General features: G+C 48.7%; 1 protein-coding gene across 1 annotated transcript in view; it reads left to right on the top strand.

The window, feature by feature from the left end:
* Positions 1-206: 206 nt before the first annotated feature.
* LOC123756695 (uncharacterized) overlaps positions 207-12555 on the top strand; it is a 54200-nt gene continuing 41851 nt past the window's right edge. The window contains exon 1 of the mRNA XM_045739938.2: positions 207-521. Coding sequence (XP_045595894.2) covers positions 448-521 — 74 coding nt within the window. The 5' untranslated portion in view covers positions 207-447. The remainder of the gene's footprint in view (positions 522-12555) is intronic.

Genomic DNA, 12555 nt, shown 5'->3' with positions numbered 1-12555 from the left:
TGAGTACTTTATGTACCTGGTGAGTACTTAGTGCGCGTGTCTGTAATTCCTACGGTCATCTGGATGCAGATCGTGTACTAATGATTGTTTTATTCAGCGGTATAAATGTTTCAAGGGAGCGCGGGGTGTGGCAGACGTCCTGACGGTGTGTGGAATGTAATGATCTGGCAGCAGCAGCAGGAGGAGGACCTGTGCTTCTCTCTAGTGGCTTCCTCCGCGGTGTCCGGGGGGGCGGCGGCCCTCAGTGCCCCCCGCGGCTAGTTTTACTCTCCACTCTCCAGAATAATGTGGAGATGTGTGATGATGACGGGAGTGGAGGGCGCACCGCCCCCCGCCGCCGCCTCCTGCAGGGGTGAGAGTGAGGCGGTGCCAGCATCAAGGGTATCTTGAGTGCGCAGACTCGCGCGTGCGGGCCGGGCGGGGAGGCAGGCCAGTCTCCAGCTGATCATGGTCGTGTCTCAGGACTCTGTCGACGCCGCCTCCAAATTCGCCTCCAAACTCGCCCGATTTGAGCTTCTCAGGTGAGTACTGGTGGAGGCTGAGGGTGTGTGTTGTGGGGACGGTGCCGGCTCGACTCTCACTCCCATTTGCTGTGATTTATGATATTCTCCCTTGGAACGATTTAGTGCAGCATGCCTCATCCAAGCGACAGGTGCTACGATCTCTGTGTAAACATAACTACAGACTGAATTCTGTTGGTGTTTACACAGCTCTACAGCAGAATATTGAATGTTTATTGCAACATGATATTTTCTTAAGCAACGTCGTCTGTGGTAATCCGGGACTATACTCGTGGGAGTTGCCGTAGTCGAGGCCGCGTCAACCGTTGCGAACACAAGAACTGGCGGGTGAAAATAAACGTTTGTTGTGTACTTGAAGTTTGGGCCTGTGGAGTGTGGCTCCCCCAGTGTGTCCCAGGCCCCCGTGGCTACCTGCGTCTATCCTGGCCCGTCCCAGTGTGTCCACGACCCCCATGGCTACCTGCGTCTATCCTGGCCCGCCCCAGTGTGTCCACGACCCCCGTGGCTACCCGCGTCTATCCTGGCCCGTCCCAGTGTGTCCACGACCCCCGTGGCTACCTGCGTCTATCCTGGCCCGTCCCGGTACGATGACACCAACCTGTCCTTCTAATAGAGCGTCGCATTTTAACGTTCACCCCCCCCCCCCCAGTCCAAAAATCGTCGTCCTATAAAATGGCAGCGGCTGACGACAGCGGGTGATGGAATTTACAAACTGTCACGAGACATCCAGACTTTACGAGGACAGCTGGATGATGACTTTATCATCCAGCTGCAATCATCCAGTGTGTACTCACCTAGTTGTGCTTGCGGGGGTTGAGCTCTGGCTCTTTGGTCCCGCCTCTCATCTGTCAATCAACTGATGTACAGATTCCTGAGCCTATTGGGCTCTATCATATCTACACTTGAAACTGTGTATGGAGTCAGCCTCCACCACATTACTTCCTAATGCATTCCATTTGTCAACCACTCTGACACTAAAAAAAAAATTTTCTAATATCTCTGTGGCTCATTTGGACACTCAGTTTCCACCTGTGTCCCCTAGTGCGTGTGCCCCTTGTGTTAAATAGCCTGTGTTTATCTACCCTATCGATTCCCTTGAGAATCTTGAATGTGGTGATCATGTCCCCCCTAACTCTTCTGTCTTCCAACGAAGTGAGGTTTAATTCCCGTAGTCTCTCCTCGTAGCTCTAGCTCATACCTCTCAGCTCGGGTACTAGTCTGGTGGCAAACCTTTGAATCTTTTCCAGTTTAGTCTTATGCTTGACTAGATATGGACTCCATGCTGGAGCCGCATACTCCAGGATTGGTCTGACATATGTGGTATATAATGTTCTGAAAGATTCCTTACACAAGTTTCTAAAGGCCGTTCTTATGTTAGCCAACCTGGCACATGCCGCTGATGTTATCCTCTTGATATGAGCTTCAGGGGACAGGTCTGGCGTGATATCAACCCCCAGGTCTTTCTCTCTGACTCTTGAAGTATTTCATCTCCCAAATGATACCTTGTATCTGGTCTCCTGCTCCCTACACCTATCTTCAGTACATTACATTTGCTTGGGTTAAACTCTAACAACCATTTGTTCGGCCATTCCTGCAGCTTGTCAAAGTCTTCTTGAAGCCTCAAGCTGTCCTCCTCTGTCTTAATCCTATTCATAATTTTGGCGTCGTCAGCAAACATTGAGAGGAATGAGTCTATACCTTCTAGGAGATCATTTACGTATATCAGAAACAGGATAGGTCCGAGTACAGAGCCCTGTGGGACTTCCTTGGGGACTTCACACCAATCTGAGGTCTCACCCCCTCACTGTAACTCTCTGCTTCCTATTGCTTAGGTATTTCCTTATCCACTGGAGCGCCCTATCAGTTACTCCTGCCTGTTTCTCCAGCTTATGCATCAGCCTTTTATGGGGTACTGTGTCAATGGCTTTCCGACAGTCCAAAAAAATGCAGTCCGCCCATCCTTCTCTTTCTTGCATAATCTTTGTCGCCTGATCGTAGAATTCTATTAAGCCTGCAAGTCAAGATTTACCCTCCCTGAATCCATGTTGTTGGGTTGTCACGAAGTCCCTTCTCTCTAAATAAAGTCCCTTCTAATTCAAGCTGATATTAATAAAGTTTTCGACTGGGCATCAGAAAATAACATGATGTTTAACAGTGATAAATTCCAGGTACTCAGGTACGGTAAAAATGAGGACCTTAAACATAATACAGAGTACAAAACACAATCAAATGTACCCATAGTAGGAAAACAGCATGTAAAGGATTTGGGAATAATAATGTCTGACGACCTAACGTTTAAGGAGCATAACCAAGCAAATATTGCGACAGCCAGAAAAATGATAGGATGGATTACGAGAACTTTCAAATCCAGGGATCCCATCACAATGGTTGTACTCTTCAAGGCACTTGTGTTGTCCCGTCTTGAGTACTGCTCAGTACTCACTTCCCCCTTCAAAGCAGGAGAGATTGCTGAAATAGAGGGAATACAGAGAACATATACGGCACGCATAGACGCAATAAAGCACCTAAATTATTGGGATCGTCTCAAAGCCCTCCAAATGTACTCACTAGAAAGAAGACGAGAGAGATATCAAATAATATACACCTGGAAGATACTGGAGGGCCAAGTACCAAATCTACACAGTAAAATAACAACGTACTGGAGTGAACGACATGGAAGAAAATGTAGAATAGAACCAATGAAGAGCAGAGGTGCCATAGGCACAATCAGAGAACACTGTATAAACATCAGAGGTCCGCGGTTGTTCAACGTCCTCCCAGCAAGCATAAGAAATATTGCCGGAACAACCGTGGACATTTTCAAGAGGAAACTAGATTTATTCCTCCAAGGAGTGCCGGACCAACCGGGCTGTGGTGGGTATGTGGGCCTGCGGGCCGCTCCAAGCAACAGCCTGGTGGACCAAACTCTCACAAGTCGAGCCTGGCCTCGGGCCGGGCTTGGGGAGTAGACGAACTCCCAGAACCCCATCAACCAGGTATCAACCAGGTATCTCCAGATGTATTACTAGGTTTTTTCTCACGATCTTCTCCATCACCTTGCATGTTAAGGACACTGGCCTGTAGTTCAGCGCCTCTGAACTACATTCTCAGAAATTGATAGGGTAGATAAAGACAGGCTATTTAACACAAGGGGCACACGCACTAGGGGACATAGGTGGAAATTGAGTGCCCAGATGAGCCACAGAAGTATTAGAAAGAACTTTTTTAGTAGTTGACAAATGGAATGCATTAGGAAGTGATGTGGTGGAGGCTGACTCCATACACAGCTTCAAGTGTAGATATGATAGAGCCCAATAGGCTCAGGAACCTGTACATTAGTTGATTGACAGTTGAGAGGCGGGACCAAAGAGCCAGAGCTCAATCCCCGCAAGCACAACTAGATAAGTACAACTAGGTATGTACACACACACACACACTGTTCAATTTCATCTTCATGCGATAAGCTACAATTAGCTCAGTAATGTCCTTCTTCCTCCACAAGTAAGGAGATTAATTACCGAACGACCCAATTTCACGGAGGTTTGTTTACCCGAGTCAATGACTGTTGTTGGGAGGCAAACACCTCGTTTACTTGTTTGCCCGAGTCAGTGTTGGGACTGGTGAGTGGTCGTACCAGATGGTCGTAAAGGGGGGGGGGGTGTCGTACCAGGTCGTCAGGGGGGTCGTACCAGGTCGTCAGGGGGTCGTACCAGATGGTCGTCAGGGGCGGGGGGGGGGGGGGGGAAGAGGGGACGTGTAACGGCCACTATGGGTCGTAACCAGGTTCTTTGCTGGAGGAACCAAACTATTAGTATCCGACCCCAAGTCGGTAATGGCTTTCAAGGAGTGAGCGTGCTAATGCAAGTAAAAAAAAAACATAGCGGGAGTTGAAAGGAATACGACACTTCATCCTTCATCAATATATTCTCATTATCACTTTCCCATCACCTTATATAGAATCATAAACGAAGTATTACTACACTGATATATACACATGTGTCGCTCTCATAGGACACTAAGCGCTCCTCGATGCTAATGCAATGCAGCCTTGTCAACTTCCGTGTTTCCTCAATACACAGTACCGTCCTCAACCAGTACTGGGAAACACCAACGAGTCTACCCTAGGCATGGGCCAGCCTCTCTACAGTCTCACTAGGTGCTCCTTGTGAACGCCCACAATCACTCTCCAGCCTGGTGCTGGCAGAGAACATCAGCCTCGCGCTGCTGGGCCTCTACACGAACAAATACAAGGGTACCGAACCCCTGGCAGAAGCTTCTTGGAACTAGCTAGTTACACTCCTCCGTAGCACCTCACTGTCGGTTGTCTTTCCCTCTAACCAGTCCCGGGATACGCCGAATTCTGTCACTGCCACTTCACAGTCAGACAGCAGATACTACTCAGTTCTTCTTCGGCGGCGGCTCACTGCTCACGTAAAGCAAAATGGAGTAGAGAGATAATAGGCTGCCCTGGGTAGACTGTCTTCGTACCACTGCAGCCCTACGTCGTCTCTGTGGATACAGACACGTCATCAGTAAACTGGCCAGTACTTGGGACACTAGGAAATACCACTTACGGACTCTGAGATTGACATACAACTTCTATCACGATAGATGGCGCTAATTTCCAGGCGCCACCTCACCAGAGGTCAGCTACAGCGACTCTTCGGGCTGACCAAGGCAGGAATCTAGCGTCTCTTGCAGGTATCATACTGCCACCACCAGATGGCGTCGTCCATTTTTGTGGGGGTTTAGGGAGCGGACTCACAGATACCATTGACGTCGCTGCTCCATGCTCCGACGATCCGAGTCGGGTTTGTAACAGGTCGTACCAGATGGTCGTCAATTAAATGCCTTATGTGTTTGTTTACTTGACGGCACAGGTGGCTCCAATGCCACCTGTGCCGTCATTTGTCACCTGTAATGCATGTACCCTGACGGGTGGCTCACCCGACCATTACTGTAGGCGGTGTATTAATTAACCATTCCACAGAGGACGTGTCCGGTGTCCAAGGTGAAACTTGGCACCAAGTTGTGTGTGGCGATCTAAATATATCTATCCAACAGGTGAATTTAAATCAATAGTGTTTGGCCGGTGGGTTGATTGGCTGAGCTTATCACCCAGAGCCGGCGTGACTGTGGTGAGAGCAGGTGTAGCGCTCCCAGAGCTGGCGTGACTGTGGTGAGAGCAGGTGTAGCGCTCCTAGAGCTGGCGTGACTGTGGTGAGAGCAGGTGTAGCGCTCCTAGAGCTGGCGTGACTGTGGTGAGAGCAGGTGTAGCGCTCCTAGAGCTGGCGTGACTGTGGTGAGAGCAGGTGTAGCGCTCCCAGAGCTGGCGTGACTGTGGTGAGAGCAGGTGTAGCGCTCCTAGAGCTGGCGTGACTGTGGTGAGAGCAGGTGTAGCGCTCCTAGAGCTGGCGTGACTGTGGTGAGAGCAGGTGTAGCGCTCCCAGAGCTGGCGTGACTGTGGTGAGAGCAGGTGTAGCGCTCCCAGAGCTGGCGTGACTGTGGTGAGAGCAGGTGTAGCGCTCCCAGAGCTGGCGTGACTGTGGTGAGAGCAGGTGTAGCGCTCCCAGAGCCTCTGCTCAGCTGGTGAGGCAGTATCACCGAGTCTGCTCTAGCTGCAGAGCCAGACACTATAGCAGGGCTGGCTGTGTGCTGTTGGCGACCTCACAACCCTGCAGCCACCACCACCACCACCGTCAGTGTGGCGTCGGCAGGTGTGACGCCGGGATGGTGTGGCGCCGGCTGGTGGTGGGGCCGGGGCCCGGGAGGACATCCTCCAGAACAAGGGACACAATAAAGCAATAGGCCGCACCATAGGTGCATCATATCGCAGGTGTAAAGGGTATGTGAACTTGCCTGAGTGAAGGTGACCTCTCGTGCGTGCGTGAGTGCCTACCCACGTGTCTGTGCCTGCAGGATCAGGCTTTACCTTTTGAACTCCGCCTTTCTAGCTGCTGATTGTCAAATACTTTGACTCATGACTTGTTCTTCTATCAACTCTACTTCTTACATTATGAATGAAATTTGCTTCTACAAATTGCACCTTTCTAGTTAACTAGCCAGGTCTAGTTCCTTCAATCACTCTTCATACCCCCATCTCTCGCAATTCCGGGACGAGCTTCGCTGCAAACCACTGACCTTGTTCTGGCCTACTTATAGACCAGCATACTTCAAGCTTTCACGGCCGCGCGCGCACGCACACACACTCACACACAAGGAGCTTGATAGCTGAGTAGACAGCGCTTCGGACTCGTAGTCCTGAGGTTCCGAGTTCGATCACCAGTGGAGGAGGAAACAAATGGGCAGCTTTTTCACCCTGATGCCCCTGTTACCTAGTAATAAATAGGTACCTGGGAGTTAAACAGCTGCTGCGGGCTGCTTCCTGGATGTATATATGTGTGTGTGTGTGTGTGTGTTTGTGTGTGTGTGTGTGTGTGTGTGTGTGTGTGTGTGTGTGTGTGTGTGTGTGTGTGTGTGTGTGTGTGTGTGTGTGTGTGTGTGTGTGTGTGTGTGTGTGTGTGTGTGTGTGTGTGTGTGTGAAAAAGAAGAAAAGCAGAAAAAAGTAGATTGACTGACAGTTGCGAGGCGGGCCGAAAGAGCCAGAGCTCGACCCCCGCAAGAACAACTAGGTGAATACACACGCACACACATCGCCAAGATGCAGTCGGCAGGAGCCATCATGAGCCCCCAGGTGCTTATATACTGCTAGGCAAACTGCCAATCCCGACCGTTGTCCGCTGGGCTGCGAGACACCGTGTGTGCATGCGGGTATGGGGCCGCCCGTGCCCTACACCTAGGAGCAGTTAATACACGTGGATCACTATCATGCTCAATGATGGGTTGCCATGGTGACGATGGCATGGTGGTTGAGGTGGCCCCACCACCCTGCTTGCTCACCACACCTCCTCCACCCTACACACTCTCCAGCATGGCAACCACTAGCCCTCCTAGACACTCTCCAGCATGGCAACCACTAGCCCCCCTAGACACTCTCCAGCCTGGCAACCACTAGCCCTCCTAGACACTCTCTAGCCTGGCAACCACTAGCCCCCTAGACACTCTCTAGCCTGGCAACCACTAGCCCCCCTAGACACTCTCCAGCCTGGCAACCACTAGCCCTCCTAGACACTCTCTAGCCTGTCAACCACTAGCTCCCTAGACACTCTCTAGCCTGGCAACCACTAGCCCCCTAGACACTCTCTAGCCTGGCAACCACTAGCCCCCTAGACACTCTCTAGCCTGGCAACCACTAGCCCTCCTAGACACTCTCCAGCATGGCAACCACTAGCCCCCCTAGACACTCTCTAGCCTGGCAACCACTAGCCCCCCTAGACACTCTCTAGCCTGGCAACCACTAGCCCCCCTAGACACTCTTCAGCCTGGCAACCACTAGCCCCCTTAGACACTCTCTAGCCTGGCAACCACTAGCCCCCTAGACACTCTCTAGCCTGGCAACCACTAGCCCCCCTAGACACTCTCCAGCCTGGCAACCACTAGCCCCACTATACACTCTCCAGCCTAGCAACCACTAGCCCCCCCCCCCCCTAGACACACTCCAGCCTGGCAACCATTTATACACAAACTTTGCTGGAAAAAGTAATGAGACGAGGAACAACACCCTTGGACCTGTGAGTGACCTTCACTTGCATTTCAGACTGCTCTCTTTACCGCTACCAGGCCTCTCCCTCTCTCTCTCTCTCTCCATCTCCATGTCTCTCTCCATCTCTATGTCTCTGTCTCTCCCTCTCCGTCTCGTTGCTGGCGGGTGGGAGAGAGCCTGGGCGGCAGGAGGCGCCTTAGTCAGGACCCGCCGGAACACACTAAACATGGCCCTGTGGCTCCGGCCAGTCTACCTCGGCCTCCAACATTCCTGAGGGTGGAGGGAGAGGACGGGGCGCCCTGACCCTCTCTTGGTGGGGGGCGGGACCCGGCCGGTGACCTGACTTTATCAAGGACAAGTTCCTCCCATCAGGAAGGTTTGTGTGGCACCAAGTCCATCAGGCTCTTGCAAGTTATCTCAAGTTCCTGGATTTATATCTGCCTCTCTCCTTCCTTTTCCTCCTCCTCTTTCTCTTCCTCCTTCTCCTCCTCCGCTTCCTTTAAGTAAGATTATTGAGATACAAAACATCTCAGAAGGATAGAGAAGGTTAGGCAGGTTTGACTCTCGTCTATTTAGGGTCTCTCAAGGGGCAGCTAACCCACACAGAATACAAATAGTAATCCTATTTTGCATTTCACATTGCGCAGGTGATCACTCACCACACACTACACCAGCACACTTAACACTCCTGGGACAGCATGGGTGACACTTCTCTCCCTCTCCGCCACGCGTCGCAACAATTTGATGTGGTGCACGTCCTGCTTTCTTTATACTTTTAGTTATCAAGACGTGTACACTGTACCACACAGTGAGGTGAGGTGAGGGCGAGTGGTGTACCACATCACCCACACTCCTCATCTTTCTCACTGTCATCAACACCGTGGTGCCAGCGACGTTTGTGTCCTACTCTTATTCTCATGTAAAGTGAGTCCTTCTAAGTACACTTTGTCCGGCCGTAAGTGAAGGACGAGTTTGTGTTTAGTATTGCGTGATGCTTGAGTGTTGCTGCTCTCTACTTTTACCGCTCTCTTAACTTGTTCTTCATCCTCTTGGATCATCTTGATTCTCGTCTTTATTTGTTTCGATGTTATTTGATATTTACATCAACAAGAGCTTTTTTCCGAGGTCGTCTTCGCTATCTCATCAAGTGCCTCTTTTAGCAATGTTTTCATATGTCAAGGGATCCACATCTGTCTTAATTTATTCCCATCTTTCTTTAGTTTCTTAATATTCTCTCTGCACTCGTCACCATATATGCTGATATACTGATCTTCACCTGTTTAAAGACAAACATAACAACATAAGCATCAAGGAACCTGAAGAATGCCTAATGACCTATACGTAGCAGCTCCTATTTATATCCACCCACATTAATTCATATATATATATATATATATATATATATATATATATATATATATATATATATATATATATATATATATATATATATATATATATATATATATATATATATATATATATATATATGTATATATATATTTGACTAACCTACGTTTGAAACCATCCCACGTCAATTATGCTACCCGGGCAATTGGTTTCAGAAATCGACAACCCTGTTACAGAACCAGTATTTACCCAGATCTTTCCTAACTCTAAACTTATCCAACTTATATCCATTGTTTCGTGTTGTATTCTGTATTGATATATTAAGCACACTACGAGGGTCCCTTACAAAGAAGCATCTTTACCACATTTAACTACTTGTTTTCACCCCGTTAATACGCCTTAGAGTTCAGCCAGCGTTGAAGAGACATTGTCAGTTCAGCGGCGTTCAATAACAGTATCTACAGTGCCGATGTCTGTGTACTCCCTGATCAAGACTCTACATCCTGCCTTCGCATCCCTAGCTACTGACCCATCACCATATACATGTAGAGTGTTTTCTGTAGGTAATTTTCTAATTATACAATCATATGTTGCCCTCAGCTCTCTTATTTCATACATACTTTTTTTATTTTGCAAGGGAATAATTACTACATCTACGTTACAATCCTCTCATGGTGGTGTGAATTGTCTCTTAGGCACAGCAATATATTCTGGAATTGCATCATACTTTATAACATTAGAACATAAGGTACTCATATATGCTCTCTCTCTTATTATACTTTAAAATGCATCGTTCATTTCTTCCCACTTTTGGAAGCGAGAGGACTAATTCATTGGCTCCCCCGCCTCTCATTAATGTAATCGTCGAAGCTACATTTAGCTCTGAAATTCTGTCCCTAATACTCACTTCAATTCCATCCTCATTATCTCAATCATAACATTTCTGGGGCATCCTAAGATTATTCTCATGGCTTCATTGTTGTACCTTCAAAACTTGTTTAGTCTACATTTACCAGAACAATAGATTCTAGGTGTAGCATAATCACTAAGGGATCTTACAATACTTAAGTATATCATTCGTAGCACAGGGACTTCCACTCCCTTTCCACAGCATGCCAAGGCCTTCAGAGGTTGTAATATCTTCCCAGTGTGTAGAGAGTAGTGACCTGGTCACTACTCTCTTGTTCCTAGTACCCGTTGTGTTGACCTGGTCACTACTCTCTTGTCCCTAGTACCCGTTGTGTTGACCAGGTCACTACTCACTTGTCCCTAGTACCCGTTGTGTTGACCAGGTCACTACTCTCTTGTCCCTAGTACCCGTTGTGTTGACCAGGTCACTACTCTCTTGTCCCTAGTACCCGTTGTGTTGACCTGGTCACTACTCTCTTGTCCCTAGTACCCGTTGTGTTGACCAGGTCACTACTCTCTTGTCCCTAGTACCCGTTGTGTTGACCAGGTCACTACTCACTTGTCCCTAGTACCCGTTGTGTTGACCAGGTCACTACTCTCTTGTCCCTAGTACCCGTTGTGTTGACCTGGTCACTACTCTCTTGTCCCTAGTACCCGTTGTGTTGACCAGGTCACTACTCTCTTGTCCCTAGTACCCGTTGTGTTGACCAGGTCACTACTCACTTGTCCCTAGTACCCGTTGTGTTGACCAGGTCACTACTCTCTTGTCCCTAGTACCCGTTGTGTTGACCAGGTCACTACTCTCTTCACACATGAACAGATGTAAATATAGAAATATAATTTTCTTGACATTCAGCAACATTTTTATTTGAGATTGTTTACAGACGCTGCGTTGATCTGAGCCGTGAGCGGCGCCCTCGTGTGCTAGGTCACGCTGCCCTTGTTAGTGATCTCATCTGAGGTGACGGGAGTGACGGGAGTGACGGGAGGGACGGGAGTGACGGGAGGGACGGGAGGGACGGGAGTGACGGGAGGGACGGGAGTGACGGGAGGGACAGGGGATCGACTACCGTGTTATGTCATTATATCATAACAGTAGCATTAGTGTGATGTCGAGGACGTCAGCATTAGTGTGATGTCGAGGACGTCAGCATTAGTGTGATGTGTTATATAGTTGGTATATAAAAACACGCCCAGATTCGAATGCAACGTTGTGTCAAAATTTCAAAGCAATCGGTAAAGAGGTTTCGAAGATTTCCCTCACATGAAAAACACCGTTTTTCTAAAAAGCATGTTTTTTCCCGTTACAGACGTGACATCTATATAGTATGTATATAAAAAGACTCTCGTATGCGAATGGAACGTTGTGTCAAAATTTCAATGCAATTGGTGAAGAACTTTCGGAGATTAACGATTTTGAACAAACGAACATTTCCATTTTTATTTATATAGATATTTTACTATAGTAATATATTTACTGTATGTAATGTCTCGTGCCAATTTCGGAGTGCATGAGCCAAGCAGCCAAAGATTGTGTATTAAAAGTAGTAAGAGGCAAGTTGATCCATTCTTTCATTGTGTCCTGACCTCACGCGTGTGTGAGAGTGATGTCAGCACGTGTGACCCCTGGCACTCTCCCTCTGACGTCACACAACTCCTTCCATCATTGTCATGTTGCAAATTGCCAGTAATACATTATCTTTTGATGGCGAAAATTAAATCACTGGTACGCTATAGGCGGGTTGTGATATAGTTACTCTAAATGGGGGTTGGGGGTATAATGGGGATGGAGGGTATATTGGGGAGGTGGGTATATTGGGGGATGGGGGGGGTATATTGAGACTCCATACCCATCCTGTGGAGTGGTAGCGGACCCAATACCATCCTATAAGTGGTAGTGGACCCATACCCATCCTGTGACTGGTAGTGGACCCCCATACCCATCCTGTGAGTGGTAGTGGACCCATACCCATCCTGTGACTGGTAGTGGACCCCCATACCTAGCCTGTGAGTGGTAGTGGACCCCATAACCATCCTGTCAGTGGTAGTGGACCCATACCCATCCTGTGAGTGGCAGTGGACCCCATACCCATCCTGTCAGTGGTAGTGGACCCATACCCATCCTGTGAGTGGTAGTGGACCCCATACCCATCCTGTGACTGGTAGTGGACC

This window comes from Procambarus clarkii, chromosome 26 (assembly GCF_040958095.1).
Source record: "Procambarus clarkii isolate CNS0578487 chromosome 26, FALCON_Pclarkii_2.0, whole genome shotgun sequence".
Classification (NCBI taxonomy): Eukaryota; Metazoa; Arthropoda; class Malacostraca; order Decapoda; family Cambaridae; genus Procambarus; species Procambarus clarkii.
The sequence above is the reverse complement of the archived record's forward strand: the minus strand, read 5'-3'. Positions and strand labels throughout refer to the sequence as shown.